The sequence below is a fragment of the Papaver somniferum genome, chromosome 4 (assembly GCF_003573695.1).
Source record: "Papaver somniferum cultivar HN1 chromosome 4, ASM357369v1, whole genome shotgun sequence".
Lineage (NCBI taxonomy): Eukaryota > Viridiplantae > Streptophyta > Magnoliopsida > Ranunculales > Papaveraceae > Papaver > Papaver somniferum.
Window position 1 is genome coordinate 148,719,824 of NC_039361.1, and position 26,513 is coordinate 148,746,336.

Below are 26,513 nucleotides of genomic sequence, written 5' to 3' on the forward strand. Positions count from 1 at the left end.
TTTGACTCAGTGAAGCTGACAACTACGACATTTAGGTGAACTCAGAACTTCACATCAACACAATCTAGTATACTCTACTAATATAATCCTAAACTCGAGCAAAATAACATATTATGTGACTGAGTTGACCGAGTTCTTGACCGATTTAACAATCTCATAAATCCTAGATCAGTTATGTAAGAACAACAACAGCAGCTTATTCTTCTTCTTTGTTCCATTTTTTGTTAATCTAAAGCTTAAGCTTAAAAATGATGACAATGATAAATGAGATAGATCTAGCAAGAAAGAAAAGAGAAATAAGTAAAAAGATATATGAACGCTTGCTCTCCCATTGCTGAATCTATGAAGTTTCTTCTTTGATTGATGTATGAACCCCAACCTTGAATGTACGAGCTGAACTGAGCTAAAACAGAATCACTAGCTTGTTTGATTGGTAGAGTTTCTGGCGGGATTCGGGGAGGGGAATGGGAATATGTCAGGAAAAGGTGTAGGAGATTCTTTAAATGAGGAAAGTAGATAGAGTAGTGGAAACAGGTCGGTTGTACTAAATTACTATTAATCACCTCTTTTATGTTACAGGGTAACGTGGTTTTTTGCTGGAATATGTTTGCTGCTGCTGCTTTCAGATTTCAACTACAGGAACTGACGAAAGTGAAGTAAACAAACATTCTTCACAGCAACAGAGACTGACCATGAAGAAAAAATTTCTTAAAATGGTGAAGAAGTTTAAAGATCACGAACCCTATCAGGGTTATAAGAAACCAAAATGAACAATTTGCAAATATAAGTCAACCTTAAGCCTGAATTCATCAATGAAAAAGTTCAGAAGCTAAAAATCATAAATGAAATGTGCATGTACAGACCTGAAGCAGATTTCTCTGCCGGGGGTATCAGAATCCAAAACAGCAAAGTGTCGTCCTTCATACTTGGTTCACAAGGTGAATCCAGTCGCCTCTTTCTAAAGCAGCTCATTGGAGTATCACCAAAGTTACCTATTTCACATTCAATAACTTCAGCACTTCACCATCCACATCCACATCCAATCCACATCCAATACTAGCATCCCACCACTCCACTATCATCAGAACCTCGTCTCTTCAATTCATCCACGAACTGTGTACAACACTTTAGTTCAATTTTCTAGTTCTTCAGATTCAACATTTGAGATTCAACTGCGTTCTCATATTTGGACAAATCCCCTGGTAGGAATTCAAAAATATCAGTTATGTGAATCATAGTTGCACAAGAATTGATATTTATGACTTCCAAATTTCAATTTTGATTCAATCATTCAACAAAATGTATCTTCGCATAACACGGAAATGATTCTTTTTCTTCCTTCGCCAAGACGATCCACATTTTATCATAACGAAGGCGTCATCTTCAAGGAGGCAAAAAGTAAAGCCCAAAACAAGGGATCTTTCTCAAACTGAGGGGTAAAATTGTGAGTACCAGTTCTGAAAAAAATACCTTCCTCAATATCATCTGGGCAACAAATAGGGGGTTGTTGGTTTTTGTAATTGTTCTGGAGCAGGAGTATCCATAGGAGGAGCAGATGTACCTTCCTCCAGACACATTTTAAAAACAAGGGTGACGACCCATATGTGGTGCTTTTTTTTTCTGATTCTTCTGAAGCAGGAGTATCTGCAGATGAAGCAGATGTACCAACATCTGCATTTGATGCTCTTAAAGGTTCGATAACTAAAGCACTGGATGAAGCCTCAATTCTCTTTTGATTCTTTTGTTCACTAGTTCTTATTATATTGACAAGAATGAGAAGGACCTATCTGTGTCATTGGTTCTTCTGAACCAGGCACTATATCTACATGAGACCTAATAGCTTTCTTCGTGTATAGAACTTGACACTGAGCCCCTTTTTTTCATGCTGGTTTTCATTGTAAACCGCCACTGCAGAATCCTCAACATAACCCTTTTCTCTATTTTGCATATTTTGTTCGGAATCAACTTGTAGTGTTCCTTCCTGTGGGCGTTGGTAATCCCGTGGCTTATCATCCAACAACCACTTCTTAGAAATGCATGGCTCACCGACTTGCCAATCCTGTGGCTTGCCGTCTTGCAGAGTTGTCGTCTGTGAATATAGACATGAGAATAAGAAACCCTTGTAAGTCGTAAAAACAAAAATAATATGCATAAACAAAGTAATAATTTATTTTCCATTAGAGAGAGAAAGCATACCACATCGAGTGTACGAGCTGTCACAACTAAGTTGGAAACATTTTCCACGGCAACTCTGAGAAAAGAAAATTTGTAAAGTGCACTGGCATTAGATTTAACTAGGTCCGAACATGAAACTTCCAACATATATATTGACAAAGAACCAATAATATGTAAAGGAAACTTCGGCACATGATAACTTAGTTCCATATGGTATCAGATAATAACACAATCCACAGGGATGCAGATCTGAATCCACCGGGATAATTTGAGTTCCTTCCGCTCCTAATGTGTGTAGATAAAAATCATGGCTTTGATTGGTTATTGATTATTGGTTACACATAACGTGTGCTACTTGATGAAACAATCAACATAAAGATAATAAGAGCGATGAAATTACCCATAAATGAAACCAAAAGTTCTAAGACTTGATGACTATCATGACTCGACATTAACTTGTTTGTGTACTACTAAAAGATGCAACTGATGAGATGAGAAAGCGGAGTATGAAAGAACACCTCATCCACCCCCTCCTGTGCTTTGAGGGTGACAAATCTGGGCCAGCACCACAACATCTAATATGATCTACTTCATCTTATCTTACCCTTACTGCATTCCCAGTAAGTTTCTCTCCTCTGACCATCCATCCATGTTTGTAATATAATTCGGAATTAACTGGAGTCCTTCCTACTATACATATATTCCTAATTTACATATTACAGTAAATTAGCAGGAGGGATGAGTATCAAAAGCGTACTCTGGTTGTTGCTCTGGAACATGCCTCCATTCAGCTCGTTCTGCTTGAATGACTGCAGGAGTAATGGTGTCACTGTTCACATCGACATTCTTTTTCTCTTGTTTAAACCTCAATATAAGTTTAGGCCGGTTCCCTGGGAAATTTGCAGATATTTGTTATTGAATAATACAAGTACACAACTAAACCTGACTTCATATGAGAATTACTGTGTTGAAAGGGAAGAAATCGCACCTCTTAGTTCTTCTGTTATTGGTTTTACACACTGTGGTGGTGGTTGTGCAAATTCTTTTGCAGCAGGACTATCTACAAAAGTAGATCTACCAACTAATTGTTGCACATTTGCATTTGATCCTCTAAGTGCTTCTGTAGAAATCAGTTATTCTACATTATTTCCATGTCCCAGAGCAGAAATAGCAGTATATAAATCTGACTTCAGATGAAAATTATTATCTTTGTTGATAGGGGAAAATTTTACGCACCTCTCGAAACTTCATTTATAGGTTTTGCAGCTGACAACGAACACAGAACTTTCTGACACATTCTAGTGTCCTGAAATTCCAGGAAAGTGTAACGTAGCAACTCCAATCTCTCAGAAATTGACAACACCGAGAAACCGAAGGATGTCGTCCACGTGCGTAGCACTTGAGGCATAGCAGGTAAAACCACCCTCTCCACTTCTAATTCTCTGAGCTTCTGAAAAAAGACAAGATAGAAAGAAAAGGCATTGTCTCTTAAATGATGGATATTAAAAGGAAAATTCCAGGACGAGAAGATAAACTCTCTAATATCAATCACCGCAAAAATCACTGATCGCGACCAAGATCAAAGTGAAAACATTGCAGTTCAATATACTTAGAAATGACTTTCATCAGTAACTACTACCACTTTGGTTACCAAAGCAGACCCCGAGTCAGGCGAAGCTCTATTAAAAAGATATCCCCGTGTACTTTTTTGACACTTAATATTACATGAAGCTAAATTCTACCATTAGTTCCACTAGAACATCTATAACGGGTCTGGTGAATGCCTTTTCTATAAATCAAGAGAAGGAATAGAATAAAGAAAACAAATTACCTCTTCTAAAACATTAATTAGAATGCGGCACATCCCTTGTTTACGATATTGAGCACGTGTACAAACAAGTGGTATTTCTGCAACCTTTTCGTCATGTATCCTAGAAATGATTTATGAACTTAACGAATCAGATTGGACTAGTACAGCAGTTAATTCACCTAAATTATGCTAAAATAACATACCTGACTGCCGCGACAGAGATGACCTCATCCTCTCTCTCCAAGAGCACAGTATAAAATCCCTGAAAGTCGAATCGGTTCAGATCTGACCTGGATGAAGATTGTGATAAACCAGTAAGGCAATGATACAAGAGTGAAAATTCTAATAACAGGAAATGGAAAAAAAAAAAAAAAAACAGCACTTCACGGAGAAAAAGAAAGATGGAATCACTTGCTTTCTTATCATTTCAATAATAACTAGTCTGGGTAGAATAAAATAAAAAATGAAAAAAGAGAAAATGATGCCTTACGGTTTGCTGAAAAGAACATCTTCAATCAGATCTCTATTCATATATGGTTCTTTAATGGACTCGAAACACTCATGCATAACACACAGTGCAACATGAAGCTTGCTCTGACATTCCGTCACAGTCTCAATGTCAGACGGAACAAAAGGGTGACGAGCATCGTTTTTGTGTTTCAGGATAGTCCATGATAAATCTTCCTTTCCAATTGGAATAGATTTTCTCAAAATTTTGTGGAGACTTGTAAATGTCTGCTTAAGAATAGTAAAAATAACAAAGTAAATAATGTTTACAATCAAACTATCCAAACTAAAAAAAAAAAACAGATACTATTATGAAGATAATAATGCAAAATCAGAAGAAACATGTTGTTGATTCCGAAACATCCTTGATGCGGACTTAACTGACAACTCTTGCTTTCTAAATTAGATATTTCACCCAGTTTCTTGATAGTACCATGTTATCTGCGGTCACTTCCATAATCTGTGGTCACTTCCATAAAAGAATCTTGACCCAAGTTTACAAGCAGTCACTTCCACGAACAAACTAATAGTTTGGGTCAAATGTTCAAATGTGCTCTATCCAATTCTATCCAATTTCTACATAAACTGGAATTGTCTTTTCTTTGTGGCATGCTTCAATAAACTGGTGAAACTCGCTTAAAAAGACGTAACAATGTTTTCCATCATGAAATGAACAACCAGCACAAAAGATTTTTAAGAGCAATGTAGTGGAGTGTGTACCTTTTCGCATCTAATACTGCAAAACCATTTACTATTTGAGTTGTTATGGTCCAGCATACTTGATCTTCTTTTTCTAATGCACTCTTCATGATCTACAAATATTGTAAATGTAAATTAGTATAATACTCAAAACTTTAACAGGCAATAAAGTTCATGCGCCTTTGGCTAACTAAAAATAATCCAACCTACATTCATGATTGCATTGATCACAGCGTAGAATTTTCTTTTCAGCAGGGTGTCCTCCAGAGTCACTGTCAAGCTCACTCTGCCGGCCACATATTCCACATCCACAAGATGGGCAAAACCATTTTCCATCAGGGAAATCCTAAACAGCATCAACACTTGTTAAATTAAATCCTAAAGCTCAAAATATCCGATACTAATAGTATACAAACATACCCAAAACTAATTTTTGATGTAGATAATCAAATACGAAAATGTACCTCCAATCCAAGGCAGTTCAAGTGAAATGAGGCTGGGCATTGATCACATAGCAACAATGGACCTCCGTGGTGACAAACTGTGCATATATAATCATTCATTTTGTACACCAGATCTCTTTTTTGAGCATATATCATTGGGCTCTTCTCCTGCAGCTGTTTCTGGCAGTCTAACAGAGATCTTCCATCTTGCAAGTATATCTTGGCAGATGGCGGGAAATAACAGCTACCAACATGGAGTCCAAACTTATACAGACTAAAAATCTCTTGGCAACAATTGCACTTAATTTCATTCTGGTTTATCTTTCCTTGACCAATTATAGAATCATCTTTTGCACTCAAGTAACGTACTTTTGCCCTTGGCAGAACCACATTATTTTCTATCAACCAAGAGAGAATAGTCCGGGGGCTGTGATGTGCAGAACTCGATACGACAACATGTCGTGCCTTTTTGCTTGAACGTGGGACGAGGGTTTTAAGCTCACTATTTGGTTGAACATTTAATTTGTCCCGAATAATAGGTGTTCCACGAGTTTCAGGTGTATTTGAATAAAGTAATTCGTGTTCCAGACAAAGTGGAGGAGAAACTGAGTCTTGATCTTTTCCATGGATCCTCGACAAAGGAACCTGCTGACGAAGACAGGAACTCATGGCCTTTTCGCACTTACGATGTATGGAATACAAGGGTGTCCCATCCTTAGGTGCTGTATAAAGTGATTCTGGTTCCAGATAAGGCGGTGGAGGAGGGCAGTCTTCACCTTTTATACAGATACTCGTTGAAGGGACCTGCCGACGAAGACCGGCACTCATGGCTTCCTGGCATGCACGACGGAAAGAAAACAAGGGCTCCCCACCCTTAGGTGGTGTATAACAAAATATAACCCCTTTCTCACCGGTTTTCCTATACTCAATCCTCCAACCCAAATAAGAAAGATGCATCCTACATTTTAACCGTAAGTCGCCGCTCTCATTATTTGATCCTCCACGTGCCTTTAAATATTTCATTAATGCTTCAGGGAAACATTTCGCTCCAGGAAGTAAATCTGGTCCCAGTGGTAACCATCTGGGCCCTTTTGAATCTGAACCTGTAGGGGCCTGTATTCTTTTCTTTCTCAACCCCATACCTCTAGCCTTACTGCTCGGCTCTTTATAAATAAGGTCATCATCACCGTCGCCATCACTCAAAGAACCATATAAAGTATCTTCAGGTGCAGTTCCAACACCTCGAACGTTATCTTCTCCATAGACAGTATAGCGAGTGCGAACAACAACCTCGTCAGAATCCACAGCAATACCTCTTGCTTTCTGAGCATCGTCAACATTCATTTCATCATCACAAGAAGACCAACGATTCGTTATGGACTCGTCTACTAGATCACTTGAAAGAATACGAATCGAGTCACTGCTTTTTACTTTGTTCCTCTTGTACGAAATTGGACCATCTTCATCTTCCTCACTCAAATTCTGAACAAATATAGACGGTAATGCAAACTGAGTCCCTTCTTCACGGTCGTCTTTTGAAACACCCTCCTCCTCACTGCTTTTTAAGAATTTAGACATAATAGGGTTCCTTTTTCTACTCCTCATCGGTTTCTTTGGCTCATCATTAACTGAATAATTACCAACTTTCTCAGAGATAAGTCTATACACAATCTCAGCAGATATATCCAAATACTGAGAAACAGTCTCAACAACCAAATCAACCCACATTGACTTGTCATTACAAGTCCACTCCTTGATACTATTCACGAACTCTTCTTTTTGACTTAGACAATACCAGATCTGCTTAGCTGAATGGACAATAGTTGGAAATTCCTCAATCAATTCAAGGAACTTCCAATTCCCTCTAACAGTCCAACATTCCTCAACTTCGTCCCAATCCTGAGTTAATCTTAACTCATCACTTTTCATCATTTGTTGACCACCAAAATCAGGAAAGAATACTAATCGATCCAATAACATATGTTTGTCATCAAATATTACACCTTCCCACCATGCATCCTCCATGAAAGCATCAACACAAAGTCCGTAATTCAGTCTACTAGCTTTGATTTTACAAGGAGGAATTGGTCTAATAATACCACGATAATTAAGACTTCTCCGTAATAAGATTCCTTCGAGTAATGGAGAAACTTGAACCGTTTCCTTGAGATTTTCTAAGCCCTTATCATCTAAGTAATGATCATACTCGACAACACGGCAGAGATGCCAACATGCAACAACTGTTCCACAATGCCATGAACCAGCAAACCCTTCTTCAACACTTCTAACCTACAAAAAAGAAACAGAAAACCTCCACATTATAAATTATCTGTGCCTTGAATTCTATGCAACTCAATTGTAGATTTCATAATTAAATGAATGACCACCGTACAGCTATACTAACACGTACAACCCAAAGGAATAAGAAAAGAAACTGCACTTTAACATCAATACAACACTGATACCAAAGCTGTCCACAGGATTTGTTAATCCTATTCACAAAATGGAAGCCACCATCCTCTTGGCATCCATTTAGAACAAATATGTAAACTAGGATTAGAGCAGAGCATCGAAAGAAGTGAACTCAAGACCTGGTGGGAATCACACATGCATACCAAAACTAAATGCCAATTCGACATTCATATCCGGAACAACATTATATGATCAGCTCCAACATGCAAATACTACTACTACTAAATTAAACACATTTCAAAAGAATGGCAACCAATCAAGTCCCAGAACAATATACACCATCAGCGTAAGGTTTATACAACTGAGATTTTGAAATCTCAATCTCGGAGTTAACAATTTACAGTCACTTACCAAGTCATCAATTTTAGGGTTTAATACTCACTAATCAGAATTGGTACCACTATTCTGTATTTAAAAAGGTAATTCCTTCGTAGTGATTTCTTGATGGTGGTACTAGTGACTGGTGGCGGTATACATTTCCACTACTACCACTGCATTCACCCTTAACAAAAGCATCACCCCAGAATAACTGAATAATCAGTGTCCTAAAGAGCCTAAAACACACTGATTCTGTTGGTGGTGGTGGTGGCAGTGGTGCTAACAAATTGTTACCTAGAAAATGCACACTCGAATCACCACCACTACAACCTTAACCCTAACCGCCACAAATCCAGAAAAAAAAAACGGATGCCCTAGAAAAAGCCGGAAAAATGGAAGCCCTAGAAAATGTAGGTTACCTCAACTCTAGATCCGGCTATAAGCTTTTTATTACTTCGATACGGAACATCTTCGTTTTTAATTTGTTCTCTCTTCCGCTTCTTCTTTGTAGTTGCCGCCATTAAAACTGACACCCGGAATGCGCAGCTTAAGCAGAGGTGTGCGCAGATTAGTTAGGGAAGACGAACCACAAGTGGGGAGATTTTAGAGAAAAGGAGAGAAACTAGGAATAGGAAAATGGAGAAACGGAGGGAGGGACATATCGTTCGTTATACTCGACGATCTGAATTTACCTTGGAGAATGGACCGTGTTTTTCAGTCTTTATTAACAGGCGGTTTGCGTTGTTGGGGAACCATTTACGGTTGGACAGTGGAGACTAATAGCGAAAGCTGAGCCCAGAACCCCAGGAGCATAATCCAACTTGCCGGGTTGTTTTGTAGACCACGCACCTTTGCAAACTCACATGGGCACCAACTCTATCTTAGGTGACTACAAATACGTCGTATAAGTTCTTTTAGTTTCTTTAGATTCGAATTTCTCAACAAAAGCTTCAGAAATATGGTTGATATTGCAGCCAAACATTGTAGATCTTCAAGAGTCAATGGCGAGTGGTTGGGATTTTGTCCGAACTTATTTTTTCGGTTTAATAAAATTATTTTTCCTATCAAGAACAAAAAAAACACATGGTCACTCGTGAGTAATTGAGTAAACTGTTCTAGGAACCACGTTAATAAACTGGACGTTTTTTTTTTTTTTTTGCTTTTACAATAGAGACGGTTCAAAAGCTACACCATAATGTTCAGGTTACAAGAGGTTTCAGTGGATAATCCCAAAGATCCGAGTACATAGGCACTTGAAATTACGTTAGATTGTTCTATTATAAAAAATTATATGATAACTTGTGGAATATGAGCTCATGTTTGTTGAAAAACGCTAGATGAGATAGCCTCTTTTGCAAAATGATAATCAGTTGTATTATCATATGTTTTACCTCCTCGAGTAATTGAGGAGTTCTTCTTATTCAAATAGTCTATTACATTTTTGCAGTCCCTTTACAAAGAGAAATTTGTTAAGGCTTTCTCGCTTGCCCATTAGCAGCTTGTGCTTCGCCTCTTCCGTCGGCGAAACCCGACAATTTCCTCATCTTGCTCATCGGTATCCTAATACATTACGAATAACCATCTCATTAGAAATCCACGCACCATGCATATCCATTTTCGAATCACCTAACGGACTAGTCCATTGTCTATTAGGTAAAGGCAACATTGTACTTGGAATAATCAAAGTAGCATTATCAGTGTCAACTTTAAGATAAGAGGGTACCAAGTAAACTACCAACTTTTTTGTTTGACAACCTGTATGGAAAAAAAAACTAATAAAATCACAAGTAAGTCAAGCAATGACTCTTGAATAATATTGTAAGTATAGTGTTTCTTTTTCTTTTCTTACAATCAATATGTATAGACTAAAAGTCCGTGGATCTGATTGTATAAAGGATTTCTTGGGTGATCTCAAAAATCAATATCCAAGATCAATTATGTTTGTATCTATATTGTACAAGATCTGAGTTATAACAAGTAAGAAATTTGTAGTATATCTTTCGACATATAAACTCAACAGGAATAAGTCTTGGTTTGATCTCAATCAATAAGGACTTAAACTATCAAGATTGATACATGTACTACTTGCCATGCATATTTATTTTTTGAAATATCACCTAGAGTCCATTGTCTATTAGGTAAAGGCAATATTGTACTTGGAATAATCAAAGTAGCACCATCAATATCAACTTGAAAAGGAGAGGGTACCAATTACACCACCAACTTTTTTTGTTCGGTAATCTGTGTGGACAAAACTTAATACAATAACAAGTAGGTCAAGTAAGGACCCTTAAATAAGATTATATATAGATTTTTTCTCTTTGTATTCCACAATCAATATGTATGGACTAAAGGTCCATGTACCTGATTGTGTAAAAGAGTTCCTGAAAGATCTCAAAAATCAATATCCAAGATCAATCTAGCATGTACCTGAATTGTACAAGATCCAAAATTCTAACAAGTACGAAACTTGTAATCTATCTTCAACATATGAATTCAACAAGAAAAAGTCTTGGTTTGATCTTAATCATTAAGGAATTCAACTATCTAGATTGATTCACATAATACTTGTGATATTTCTATTATAAAGATAAACAATATAATGCGGAAAAGTAAAAACTCAAGACACCACAAATTTTGTTAATGAGGAAAATTGCGCCAACAGAAAAACCATGGGACGTCGTCCAACTTTGAATACCATATTGTATTAAACCGTTACAAACCCTAGCCTACTAGCGTACTTTGGCCTAGAATGTAGTTGAGACCGAATTATACCTCCAAGCAATTCCGATGCAGTCATGTTTCTTACATCTCTTGAACCTCGCAAAGTTCTACGTACTTGATTCCTTTAGATGACGTGCTTTATAGCCTAAGAGTTGCTTCAACCTCAGTGAAGGGACTTTTGTTACCTACATGTCTTTAACAGACAAGCCTATTTGATTTCTCTTTTAATATGTTTCACTCTAGGTATGGAAACCTATATGTAGTAGACAAAGTCCGGCAAACCTCGCGGATCTGGAACACTTACATTTTGTTACTGGAAAAGTCTAGATCACTAACCACCTCCCAAAAAAAATCCATAAAAACCAAAGAAAAATTTAGATGTCTATCTTGAGGAATCACAAAGTCTGGGACGAAGTGAACTTTTATGATTTTTATCCATCTTTTTCCCGATCTAAAGTCCTTGAACTTCAATAACCAGTACAACAAGATTCAGATACAAACTCATGCAAAAGATAGTCTGGCCGGGATTCATGAACCCCTAAATGAAGTCTTCAAACTTGTAACCTAAAATACAGTTTTGTAAAGAAACCTAGGTTATAGAGGATGACTTTAGCTTTTCATCTAGGACACAAGAGTGACATGGATTAGGAAATCACGTTGCAAGTGTCTCTTTATTCATAGATTTCTAAGGCTCCAAATAATTTTGAATTCAAGCGAAGGTTACTTGAGATTCAAGCAAACACTTTTTCAATTTGATAAAATTCTTATTAGGAATTCATGTAAGCATGTAAAAAACATGCCTTAAAATTATACATAAGAATATGCACTATGGCACGAGTCCTGGAACCGTGCACAATGATATCCATAACGACAAGTATGCTTTAGAACTTACAAGCATTAGCGGTGTTCAATAACACTCAAGTCCTATAAGTGTTTATGAGAGTTGTAGCAAAAGCGAGCATAGTCATACAGAATAGTTTTGAGACCTTTTGCTACTACTGGAACTGACAGGTCCGCAAAACCTTTGGCAGTTTGCGAAGTAGGGTCATGTGGGTATGAAAACATACCCCCATCCCCGAACTCAGATGTAAAAGGTTCGAAAACTGAGTTTGCAAACCCCTACAGTTCCCAGAATTCATATTGACTAGGTAATACATACAAGTATGTGTACCTTACACGGAGCAGTTTTGTTTCTACCGTAATTCAATTTGAACATTCTCAACAGCCATAGACAATATGTTGCTTACACAATTTCCAAATGATCAACCTGAAACAAAAATATATTGTGAACAATAAATTATTCTAATTAGGATTGTTAAGGATCTATGAACATTCATTGCTTGAATCATATTCCGGGAGTTTAACCAAGACAAGTTTGAACTCAAAATTTCTTTTTTCAAATATTAAATTTACCAAAATCATACGACATAGTCTCATAAGATAGAATGGCATATGCCATGAGTAAATAGGATATGTCAGTTTTCAAAGAATCGTGATTTATGGGGGGAAGGAATTACGTTGGGGGGTGGGGGAGAATTAGGTGACTCAGCATGGTCATGAGAAAAAATTGAAGTTATCCCTTATATAAATTGAAAGGTTAATTACCAAAATTGGCCTCACTAACTTATTTACCTCCTTCAAGAGAAACATCAAGCACTTTAAAGCAACAACTAAACAAGCCGTAGGTCTAGGTCAGTTTCATGAAAACAAAAGACAAGCATATCATTACATAGATTCAGTTAAAATACAATTAAAACTAGGCCACTAAAATCAAAATAAGGGCACTTACAATTTCAATCACATCTTGTAATCGACAATTATTTCTAATCCATCAAAGCTATTATAATGAGTAATTCTAAAGATATGAATCCGCTACGAAAGTTGAGGTTGAAGGAATTCGGAGTAGGTTAGAGGCAGAACCGCTTTTTAAAAGTTTTCCTTTGCCCGAATTTTAGGAAATAGGTATATAATCTCTTTGTAATCTTTTCCATGTTTAATATGTGTATTTTTATTGCTGAATTACACTTCACTTGCTTGGGTTAAGGATTTTCCCGATGAGGCATTGCTCACAAACCCGAGATACTAGTGTCGTTGTTTATTCACGCCGTTATAGCTTGTATCTTCCTGTTTTCTCATACGTATGTGTTAATATATGTACTTGTCATGTGCTGGGATGGTATTGGTCAAAAGATGAATTGGAATGTGTGGGTGCTCAAACGTTTGCCTTGTATATTTATATATTAACTCGTGGTGTGTGTGTACCATTCAATGTTTGGTAAATATTATATGTGACTGCACAGTAAGGCACAACAAATAGTAAAAAAAAAAAAAAACTAGGGTAGATTCACTCAGAAGGTAGATAAAGAAGAGTTCTTATGCAGAGACTCGACTGAAATAGAACTCAACAATAATAAAACTTCCTACAAAAAGGATTTCATAAACCTATTCACACTACTATGATTTCTTGGTTAATAATCTTAAATATGGGTACTTTAAATCCTAGCCCTTAACTATAAGAAGTTATCTAAACTTATTGAACCAAATAACTCAATTAAAAGAAAAAAAAAACAATAAAACTAATTATGCTCATGCATCGACACGCCCAATATTTTTGGATATTGCACTGCCACTCTTTTTTGGCAGCACGTGACTTTCTTATTATATGGATATGGGGATTCATTTTCTCATTTTATGTGTAGTAGTTCTTTTAGATTTAACTTTGCACAACTACTGAAATGCAAAAAACTTTCTTTCATTTTTATCAAGAATCGAGATTCATCACTGTTAGAACTCGAGTGATATTCAGATGTTAATGGTGTCTTTGTTGGAATTTTTAATTTTCATTATATATTTATTAGCTTTTCTAAAACCCCTGAGTAATTAGGATAGGTAGTATTTTTATTGTGTGAGATTTTTATATTATCTTTAACTTTTATTGTGGATTGCTTTCAGTTACAAAAATAAGATTAATGTTTTTGTTGATACAAATTCCCAATGGGGTTGTACAGTTTGATTATTTCTCTATCTTCATATATATGCATTTGCATTACGATTGCAACTATGAGAATTAAAGCGCCAAATCTGAGCATTCTTGTGGCCTTCCAACTAACAACATGATGGCAGGAGGAAATATGACCAACATGTATGCAGATATGATACATTTGCAATCTGACATGATGATTACTCTGGATTTTCTTATCTTCTTTTGGTACTTGGTTACTCTTGATCTAATATAATACTATAGGTTTTCAATTTCTTGCTTATTAAAAACATTATATAAAATGGTAGACTTGACGACTTGTTGTTGCAAATATGTTAACATGTGTTGAAGGTGTAAAATTCTCACTTTCTTTTTCATGTGCTGCAAATTTGGTTGACTTTTTGCAAATTTGGACTTTATCTACATACTTAATGCACATCTCAATCATGGGATTATAATTAAAGGTCGGGATTTCACGAAGGCTCACATTATGGTACCTGCAAATCTTAACAAATTCTCCCTTATGTTTAGAAATGAGAAAAATATTTATATGATTCATAATTTCAAATCTGTTTTGGAATCAAATGCTTCGAAATCAAATGATTTTAAACTACACCAACTAAAAAATCCAATTTCTTTAACCTTTCTAACCCATTTCTGTAACGGGGTGGTTTGTATCTCTAACTGTGATAAAAAAAAACAATTAATCTATGCTTGGAATATTGTTGTTAGGTCTTGGAAGGAGATTTCATCTAATAAGTTTCCTAATAATCATATTTATACTTATATTTCTTTTGGTATGAGATATGATTCCAATTCAAGTTAATTAATTAGGGTTTATAGTTTTGGTGGAGATTTTAAATCTGAAATAAGAATCTACACTACTAGGTCTAATTCATGAAAAATGTTGCACTTTATTCCATATATTTGCTACGTAAAGAAAGCTGGTGTATTTGCTAACAACGGTATCTATTGGATGGCTTCTGAAGATGGGTTTGATAAAGTTATTATGTGTTTTGATGTAACATATAAAGAAGTTCCAACACCTACATTGAATAATCTATCTTCTCTTAAGGGTCCTCTGGATATCTGTAGTCCGAATGATTATTTGTGTTTGATTTCTAATTATGGGGATGGATTTGAATTTTGGTTTATGACAACAGTTAATCATTGGAGTAAACTACTAGCAGTTTCTCAACTAATTTCATGGGGTCGTCTCATTCTTTAATGCCGCTCGGATTTTGGGATACACTAAGGTTCTCATAGAAAATAATTCCTCTGTCATTTTTGTGTGTGACTCAAGATCTTAAGTCATTACGAGAGTTGAGGTTTAAGGAATTAAGAGCTGGTTAGAGGTAAAGTCGTTCATTAAATGTGTTCTCATGGATGAATTTTATGGAATAGGTACGAAATCTCTTTAGCCGAGTATTGGTCAAAAGATTAATTGAAATGTGTGGATGCTTAAACATTTGCCTTGTATATTTTAGATATTAACTCGTGGTTTGTATGTTCCCTTTGATATTAGATGTGACAACATATTATGGCGCAACGAATAATAAATAAGAAAACTAGGGTAGATTCATTCAAAACATGGATAAGAAGAGTTCTTATGCAGAGACTCGATTGAAATAGACTCCAATAATAATAAAACTTCCTATACAAGAGTTTTGTATACCTGTTAGGTTTTTTGGATAAGAATCCTAAATAAAGATACTTTAAATCCTAGCCCTTAACTATAAGAAGTCATCTAACAGATTTTTACTTCATAATATGTTCTCAATCGGTATTTTCCACTACAACATAATAGGTAAACTAAGTTATAAGTAATATTTTCTTTGTGTAGAAATAATGATGACGATCTCGACGTTTTAAACAAATATGTGATCACTCTTTATTTTGCTTCATATTGTAGATTTGGTACAATCAATCTTAATATTATTTACTTTTGGATGCTTAATTTTTGCGCATCCTCTTCTGACGAAATATAGTGTACGCACTCATCCAACATGCGGAGCCACGCTACGATAGCAAACCTATATTTGGTAGAAATCCACACATATAAGGATCCACACTCTACTAGGTCGGATTCTTTTTTTGTCTTTCACAGTAGGATGTGGGGTTCAACATGGGCAAAGGAAAATATGGATAAATGAGGGAAACTACAAAAATTGCAAATTAGCTTTTTAAATTGATTTAGACCATCCATAATGATGTAAGATTATTGCATTTTTGTCATGATTTTGCACATAGTGAGGCAAATAAACTTGTAATATGGCACATGTTGCAATTTAAATATAACACATGTTATATGTAACTCAATTTAATCTCATACCGTGTCTCATGTGTATGGAGACCTATTATCAGATTTAGTTCCACGTGAAACTCAACCTGAAAAAGACACCATCTTAATCTCATGCTTAAATAGAGGATAACAGACTCGTTTTTAAACAAAGTATGATCCCACGATTTATCTTAGATATTCTCCGTTTAATTTTAGATTTTTTAATCCTTGCAAGCGCTTTATATTTGACTGTCCAAAGATGTTTATGCGATGTAAGTATAACTTTTATCACATACCATGGTTGATGGTTCGGGCACCTAGATATTTCGTTTTAATCATTGTTTGTCCCATATACGATTACCTTATTGTTTGCTTCCTCCTAAGTTTAGTTATGGCTCGGTCGTTCAACCTTACCCCTTTTATATGGATAAGGTTTGTGGTAATGTTTGACAATAAAAGGTCTAATTCGACAATGCACACCTACTATTGTTAACATTTAAGTGAGCATAATAATAAAAAATGGATTATTTACAAAGTTGGTTGATGTATTGAATTTGTTAAGGTATTATATATATTTTTTGTTTATATGAATTACAAAAATTCATCAAACAATTTCATAAAATCAACTAAATTTTTTAGAGAATCTCTGAGGATCACGCTGATAAGAAGTATACGAAAATCTTAAAAATTCTCATTTCATTAACCTTTTGTTAACATCATAAAACATATGGATGCAGTAAGACGAGGCTTAGTTCAAGCTGTGTGGTGTGAAGATTAGAACACACAAAACACTTGCAAGTATACAAGGTCAAGATTTATAATAAAAGGGTGAGTAGGGGTTTGTCCACAGGGAGAGGAGCATACAAGAAGTCTTCCTAGGCTAACAATGGTGACAATGCACTATGGCAGTGAGCAAAGCAAGATAAATGGCATGAACCAAAGATGCAAGGTAAAGCAATAAAGAAACAGTTAAGAAAACAGCAAGGTAAAGCAGCAAAGAACCAAGGCTTGGAAGCCAAGGGCAGGGTGAGGATTATGCACTGACTTCAGTGCACAAAAGCTACAAATTTCAGGAATTTAAACAAGAAAAACAGGTAAGAAAATTAACTGAATTGAAAGCACACAGGACTGAAAATGCAAGTTACTGAGAAGGGATTGGTGGTTAAGCCAAGGCTTAGGATCCACCTTGTGTCCTAATCAAATGACATGTTTCTAGGTTGTGTTTGTTCCTAAGCATACATCTAGAAATGGAAGAACACCAAATTGCTCACTAGTCTACCCCTAGCATTGGCTGTCTTTTGACAGTACAGCCAATCACAGGCTCTATGAGCATTGGTATCTCCCATTTGCTCAATCAAAACATAGCAACAGGAGAACCATCCTAGCTTCTAGTCACATGACAGTGCACAAGGCTTCAGCTGAGCCTTGGCCTGATGCTGATTAGCTCATGCTAAACAAGGTGTAGCAACATACATTCATCATAAGTGATAATTTAGACACAATTTGCAACATATCAGATAACTACAAACATAAGCAATTTTCAACTGTCAACAGATAAGTACTGAAATTGAAATTCATAAAAATTCTGTGGCCAATTCTCTACTGGCTAGTCCAGAGAGGTATACAGTGTGTTTCACACACTCCCCATAACACTAATTTATACCCATTACACATTTAGGGTTTTCCCCCAATTTTCCCCCAAAATCAGTAGAACTAGGGTTTGGTGAAATTGATTTACCTACTGTTGATGAGATACTCGCTCCATCTCGTCGACCCACTCTTCTCCTGCTTCTTCTCGTTCCTCTCCTGCTCCAATTGTTGCTTTAATCATCACTTATATCCCCAATTTCTCACCTAGGGTTTCAGTGAGCAGAGAGATGAGAAATTGGAGAAATTAGTGATGCTAAAGAGATGGTACGTGATGGTGATGATGGGCTTAGGTAGAGTAGAGTTGGGGAGAAAATAGTGGAGTGATTTGGGGTGAGGTGGTGGTGATGGAGACGGACATGGTGGTGGTACGGGATCTGAAGGAAGAAGAGATGGAGAAGAAAGAAGAAATGTGTGTTTGGCTGGGTATAGGGTGTTCGGCACTTGGGTGTGAGGCGAGTGTATCGAGTTTGATGATCTGCGACGCTGAGCCGTGGGATAGGGAGATGAAAGATCAATCGGACGGTGAGATGAAGTGAAGCTTGTAGCGACCGCTGGATTATATAATACAACAAAATCAACGACGCCAGATGGAGTTAGGTGTTGTAGTGTTAGGCGGAGATATCAAACTTCGATGCACAGCAAGGGAGCGACCGTCGGATGCTTCTGAGAACTGATCTGACGGCTGAAGACGCAAGCGGGTATGGATTTGGGTTTTAGGCTTTTGGGTATAGAATATGGGTTTGGGAAATGAGTTTGGGCTTGGAAAACCTTGAGCCCACTTCTTCTTTAAGAACAACTTTCTTCTTCTTGAGCCCATTTCCAGCTTTTTGGACGTGCGCTCCATTCTTTGCGGCTTCCTTGTGTAATTTCTCCCGGCTTTTCACCACTTTTCTGCTCTTTTTGCTCCGCAACTCATCCAATCTTTATTTATTACCTAAAAAATGCAAAATTAAGTAAGAAAAATATTTATTCTTGAAAACAATGAAAATACAGAATATGGGATAAAATGTAGAATTAATGCACAAAAGATGAGTTAAAATGCCAACAAAAAGGGATAAATATATACATTATTTGGCACTCATCACTGTGGTGGTATTTACACTTAAAGTAAAGGTAGTGGATACTGATAATGATTTTTCGTGAACGCTTAAAGCTCATTTGGAAACCAGAAGCAGATTTCGGAAGCAAAGATATTTTGCTTCACAAAAAGTCGACTTTTTTGCTTCCATAAGTCGTTCTAAAATTTTACAGCTAAACTAACTTCTTGTTTTTTTACTTGTAAAAGTCAAAAAGTTACTTCTGGATGTGTATCCAAATGCGCTACTAGGTTTTCTTGAGCCAATGAAGTTCTTACTAATGCAATATTTTGTAATTCTCCCTTCAATGAAGATAGTTGGTCGAGTATTATTTTGAGTAAAAGAGGGTAACTCTTGCTTACTTATTTTACTAACGGTGAAATTGTTGTTTTTTAGTCGGCGGTGGTGATAGGTGTTGTTGTTGGACTTGGTGGCAATGGTGTTATAAGGTGTCGAATGTGGTTGTTCTAGTGTTGTTGGCAATGCTTAATCAACCAATAAAAATCTCATGGCATAGATAACAAAGTAAATATTATACATGCAAACCTGTAATACTTAATTGTTTCGCATAATAGTTGCGAACGATCCACTTACATGATCATTTTAAAACTTATAATAAAAACTTACGATAATATATAATATCATGTATGAAAGTTTTAGGAAAATCTAACAGACATGTTAAAAACTATCCATAGTTGTTTACCATGTTTGTACTAAGGTATATTATTATAGAAAAAATTATTAGGGTTGTATTCCACGTGCCGCTATCCCAGAACATAGGGTGGATATACCAGGATGATAAGAACACAAGAATTCTTTACACACTCAAAAATCATAAGAACTTTCAACTTAATTGTTTAGGGCATTTTTTATATTGCTTCCACCAAGTAGCGGTAGTGGTGATGATGGTGGTAATGTTAGTGAAACAAGAACTAATGACCAAAATTGTATTAGAGTCGTGATATCCCACACGACAGTGCAAGCAGGAGTTATAGGCTAGCAAGTAACCAATCGTTGGATGTTAAATGGACGAAGAAGATATCTTTGCTTTACCTTTGCTTTATCAATTACAACTGGTGCCAACTATTAAAGGGTGAATAATTTTTAATAGGTCCTCCTGCTTAATGTAATTCACTTAACCCAAACCCTTCATCTTCACTACACGAAAGTTTATACTCCATATACTCTCTTTACCTCTAGGGGCGGAGCTACTAGTGAGATGGGCGGGACCTTAGACCCACCTAAATTTTGGTAAATCCTTTATTCAATATTACACGCTTGGAAAATTTGAGAGTGAAAAACGTCACAACAGTCAAATTAAGGAAACATTTTAGGAGGAAAATGCTAAATTTAATGTTCAGTTTCCATATTTAGTTTTCAAGGAAGAATACCTCCATACTCGGTTACTTTTCTAATCATAGAGTACTTATCCTATTTTATTTTTATTTTCTTAAACTTGTGAATTCCTTCTTTAGAGTTTAAAGTTGAAGTCACTGAATATTGTTTAGTTAACGTTCTTTATTGTTAATCGATTTTTCGAAGTTGTAAACTCCACTGGAAACAAAAACGACCTTGAACCAATGTGATTTTGAGAGGAGATCCCAACAAAATATTACAGCAAGCCTTCGTGACTCACCTTTGTATGCAAGTTCCCACTAATCATATCTGCATCAACTAATTTTGAGTGGTTTTTCAAAAGTGTGATTAGATGATCTGATGATGCAGTTTGGTACTTCCGTGTTCAAGGAGATGTGTACATTTAAGATTGTTGGTGGTTTTCCATGTACTCGTACAATATTTGGATATATAATGCAAACCGTTACTTGTTATAATAAGCATAAGACAAGTTATGGTGCAACTTTTTTTTCTTCAATAGTGCCCCACCCAACCAAAAATCCCGACTCCGCCATTGTTTACCTCCATTACCACCGCCGCCGATACCTCTCTACCGATAGCACCAATGCACCACCATCACAAATCCAAAATTGGAAAACATTAAAAATCCAGGTTTAGTTACAATTAATTAAAATTAACTCACTTACTATTACATTTGAACATCAACATTAGTATTAATCAAATGTATCAACGTACTGTTAAAACTCACTCAAATCAATAGCAAACCAAATAATTCAAAATTGAAACTATTGAATTTGATTTGAAGTGTTCATATACATAACATCAACATCAATTATTTGTTCCTCTGCACGCATGGGTTTGGTCTTCACATCGATATCAACCGTTTGTATTTCACATCAACTGAACGATCTTCATTAATTTGAGATTGAGGTTAACCTCCTCAGTCTCACAGAATTACATACGGTCAATAAGGGAAGAAGAAGAGGTTCTTATAAATGAAATATAAAAGTTTATAAGGTTTTTTTAGTTTCACTACATTAAAATAAAGGGTGTTCTTGCAATTACCTCATTTATCAATTGTACAATCATCATCAATGACTAAAATTACAAATAATATTATCATCTATGGATTTTGAACCGCTAGCTTATATATATACCCCGCACTGTCGTGCAGGACAACATTACCCATTGTATTGACAATTATTTTGATTGTGAGTGTGTGAAAAATCGTGTGTTTGAAGACAATTTTTGTCTGATCCGCACCTATATTTAAGATTGTTAATAATAAACGAGTCGTCTATGATTTTTGGTCTCTTGAAATTTGATTTTTTTTGCACTTTAATAAATACTATAAAACATGGTTTTACATTCCTCAAATCTTTTCTTTTTCTCTCCTAACAAAAGTAAATAAGTAAATGAGTAGTATATTATTACTTGTCATGTAGTGTAAACATGTGATCTCATCCCCTTACTCTTATTGTCTCAAAGACAAAGTTAAATGTAAGCTATTATGGTGTTCTGGATTAAAATTATGTTTCTCAGAAAGACACTAATTTAAGTTAAATACCCAATTGAAGATAGATAATTCTAGACAAAAAGTGAAAAATTAAACTCCCTGAAAACAGCTAAACCATACGAGGAAAAAATACATCCTTTTGGTGATACTAATGGCTCATCTGCAAATGGATTGTCAATAATTATTGTTTAGGTTGATGTAAGGTATATTTAAAATCACCGAATATAAGGAAAAACAACCATTTCAATACATATTTTTTCCAATTGTCTATACGTCTTTATTTTTCACCGAAACAAAGTAAATATAACAAAAACCATTACATGATATTTTATCTAATATCAAACTCCGGTGTGAAAGAGATGAACTAGTCATTTACCTTGGAAAATTACCTTATTGCCAATTGGTCTCATAAAAGAACACCAAACTTATGAAGAGTCGACATTTAAGACAAGTGAGTATATTCACAAAATCCATATTATTATTATCTTTAAAGATTCTTTTTTACATAAGGATCTTTGAAACATTATTCAAATTTTAATATTTAATTTTTAGTTCCATTGGAAAATATTTGTTACCTATTCCTCAATAGTACAATTTGTGCATAAATCCAACGATTCGTTAAAATCCTTGAATCAACGGCCTTGTCTATGTATTAATCCTATAATACCAACACCAAAACAAGAAGATAAAAATGGATGGTAAATCTTAAATATATTGAATTACTTGAGCCGGGGCGAGTTAGACTCTTTACCTTAGACGTCATTCGTCCCTTTTGTCCTTAACACAACATTGGAATAACACCGAAAACAACAAACACAAACTGATGTAATACAAATAACTCTTGACCGAATTATGCAAACCATAGTTTTCTAATACTAGTAGTTTATGGCTCTAAGACCCGTAAATACAATGACGAGTGAGTGGGGTTTCTATAGGCTCAAAGGTGACTCTTTTGAGAAATCCTTTCACGAGGAGTCACATTCCTTTAGATGAAGAGGTTTAAATTCAAATGAAAAGTTTTATGAATGGACACCTCCATTCACAAGCTCACTCGAATTTGAATAATAATTTTTCATTCAAAAATTTCAACAAGTTCTCATAATATTAAATTGAAATAATTAAAATTCTACAATTAATCCAACATAAAACAACACATAACCTTATGAATTGTCTAATAAAATTTATCAAACTTATTCATCAACATAATCTCTGCAATTAGGCCGGTTCCTATGGGTGTGGCAAACTTGATAGTTTGCCATTTTTGCACCCACTATGGAGCTGGCAAACCGGCCTGGCTAAGTGGCAAATTTTCCGCTTAGCTAGGCCAGGTCAAGTTTCTACCGAGCGGTCAAGGCTACAACGTCAGGTGTTTACTACACCGCTAGCGGCTCTTATAAGACCGATCGGTTTAGTTTACACCGCTGAGTAGAATCTGATCCAACGTCCATAAATATGTCCCCCTATAAATACCATATTCCTCTACCATTTTAACTCACACCTTCTCTTCTCTACTCTTCACATTTGTCAATCTAAAAAAAATTTCATCATCCAACTCTTTCATTTACTCGTATTGTATAATTTCTTTAATATGTCTCAATCTAATACTCAATCTAATAAAACTAAGAAGATTAAGGATACAAAATTTACCACAGCCGAAGATGAAAGCATTTGCAGAAACTATGTGTTATATATACAAGATAGTGTCGATGGTGCCCATCAACAATCTACCAAGTTGTGGGATAACATATTTGCTAAATTTCATGAAGAAACTATGAACATCAACGATCGTGATGCAAATGGATTGTTAGGTCGCCTCGTTATAATCAACGTCCAAGTTTCCTTGTATGTCGTTGTTCTAATGCAAGCTGCTCGTGCTCGAGCGAGCGGTCTTTTCGATGTTGATGTCGAACGAAAGTGTCGAACTGATTGGCACCATAAACATGGGAAAATTTTGCTTATGAAAGTTGTTATCATATTTTCAAAGTGTTACCTAAATATAATCCAGAAGTGTTAGCAAACCTGCAGAATATACCTGCAAGTTCACCATACGCTTATTCTCCTTCAACACCAGGTTCACAACCATCTCAAACATCTCACCCCCCTCCGGAGAATCCGTTTTCCTCACCAGAAACACAAAAAACAATAATTCCAACTTGAATGTCAATGCCGCCACTAAGAGAAAATTATTAGGAAGAAACACTGCAAGAGCAGCGAGAAAATCTGCCCAAAAAGGAGAAGCAAGTGAAGGAGGTGTTTTTGATACTTTGGTAGAGCATCAGAAGATTTCCGAAAAACAAAGAGCTGTAGACCGGTAGTTCTTGACTAGGGAGATGAAAAAACATCGACAAAATCAAGAGAAATTTGTTTCAAACTATGACATGAATAAGATTTTAAATGCAAACACCACAACAATGAATCCTAGACAATATATGGTATGGGAGATGGAGATGGACAGGTTAGCAGAGGAGTTGGAAGAAAAACGAAACAAGAGAAATTTGGAAAAACAATTTGGAGTTCAAGCTGAAGATGAGGAAGATGAAGACCAAGATGAAGTAGTGCCACTTAATTAATTAATGTATCAACTTTAATTTTAATGAAGATGTAGTAGTTATGGTGAATGAAATTGTTCTGGTTTTTTTATTACAAATTGTTCTAGTTTTTCATTACAAATTGTTTTAGTTTTTTCATTACAAATTTTTCTAGTTTTTTCACTACATTAAAACTTAAACTATTTTTTTCATTACATTAAAACTCAAACTTGACAACATCCATGAAAATTAATATTAAGCCTAACATCCCATACGACTTATTAGAAACTCCTTAAGAATTTGGTAATGCGCTTCATATTCGAAATCTTTTCGTTTCCATCTTCGCCACTCGTCTCGACTTCATATTCCCAATTCAGCATTGGCCTCACCTCTAAGATGATATCGAGTGACAATCCTTTTCATAGATATAAAATCCACAAGATCTTTTTTGATAGTCATGAATCGGAAAAACAAAGCAGCACGATCCCGGTTATGAGGATTACATGTCTCTGTGCAGAAGGCATCATGAATTTTACCCAAATAACTCATACTAGGTAAACCGTTCATCCGTCGTTCTTCACCTCTCTTCGGGTAGTATATTACATATAGTTTCTACAAAGAGATAAATCTTCATCTTCGGTGAATCTAGGATCATCCACAAATTAACCAGAAATTAGAGAAGTTTTTGTAGAGAAGTGAAGGTGTGATTTTGAAATGGATGAAGTGAAGGGTATATTTATAAGTAATGTGGGTGATTGAGTCTAGGCCGCTACTTTAAATGACCATTAAAAAAATTTAAACTTAAACAGCTTGAAAACAAAACTATGGAACAATAAATGAAACTTAAACAATTAAACAATTTAAAGAAAAAAAAACTATAAAATAACAAATGAAACAACACTACTCAATTCTTCCTCCATCTCTTCCAAACTCAGCCCACAGATTCACTCTGAGATCTTCCCTTAACCTGTTATACAAAGTTTTGTTCTCAATATGACTGGTCATTTGTGCATAGTTCATTGTAGGTAATCCTCTTACTGGTATAATCTCAAGCCTTAAGTCTTCATCTTGGCGGTTAGTCCAATTCTTATTACGACGAATTTCCTGGATAACCATGTTATGCATAATGATGCAAGTCAGCATAGTCTTATGCATTTCACGAGCACTTAGACCACGATAAGGCCCACAAACTATTGCGAACTTCTGCTTTAGAATTCCAAATGCCCGTTCCACATCCTTTCTCAGATTCATTTGTTTACCATTCAAATATGAGTATGAACGACTCATTTCACCGGCAGGTGGCTGAAGGTAACATTGAACTAAAGTTGACCATTTTGGATAAATTCCATTTGCAAGATAATAACCATGCGTGTACTGATTCCCGTTGATACTGAAATTTACCCGATGAGAAATTCCATACTTTAAATCTTCAAACAAAGGAGATTTGTGTAAAACATTTATATCGTTTTGAGATCGCGGGATACCAAAAAAAGCATGCCATATCCAACAATCATAAGAAGCGGCAACCTCAAGGATAACCATTGGTTTTGCGGAATGACCCTTATACTGACCGACCCTATAGGTGGGGCTTCGGGCCATACCCAATGCATGCAGTCAAGACTACCCAGCATTCTGGGAAATCCCCTTTCCTGATTTTGCTTTAATATTTCTCTAACATCTGCATCAGTTAGTTTTCGCAAATAGGTTGGACCAAAATGATTAATCATTGTTTCGCAAAACAACGAAAGATACTTGTATGCGGTTGTTTTGCCAATGCGAAGGTACTCATCATTAGAATCTGGAGGTATGCCATATCCTAGAATCCTTAAGGCCGAAGTAACCTTTTGTTCAGGGCTACCCCTAATATTCAGTGCATCATACTGATAATTAAATCGAGGTTCTACCTGACAAATCTCACTAATAATCTTTAGCACCAAATGTCGGGGCATGCATAATCGGCCTTGGAAATTTTCATCAG

At 35.8% G+C, this 26,513-nt stretch overlaps 2 protein-coding genes across 2 annotated transcripts; both read right to left on the reverse strand.

The window, feature by feature from the left end:
- Positions 1-1,686: 1,686 nt before the first annotated feature.
- On the reverse strand, positions 1,687-9,115 carry LOC113271535. Its single transcript, XM_026521429.1, has 12 exons — positions 8,844-9,115; positions 5,656-7,923; positions 5,402-5,537; positions 5,213-5,304; positions 4,476-4,720; positions 4,189-4,275; positions 4,007-4,106; positions 3,412-3,625; positions 3,164-3,295; positions 2,933-3,065; positions 2,197-2,251; positions 1,687-2,089 (listed from the first exon to the last, which is right to left on the reverse strand). Exons 1-12 carry the CDS (start codon positions 8,943-8,945, stop codon positions 1,823-1,825), a joined length of 3,831 nt encoding a protein of 1,276 aa, XP_026377214.1. The 5' UTR covers positions 8,946-9,115; the 3' UTR covers positions 1,687-1,822.
- Positions 9,116-25,435: 16,320 nt separating this feature from the next.
- Positions 25,436-26,077, reverse strand: LOC113273272. Its single transcript, XM_026523020.1, has one exon. The coding sequence runs from the start codon at positions 26,075-26,077 to the stop codon at positions 25,436-25,438; it is 642 nt and encodes a 213-aa protein (XP_026378805.1).
- Between the last annotated feature and the right edge of the window lie 436 nt (positions 26,078-26,513).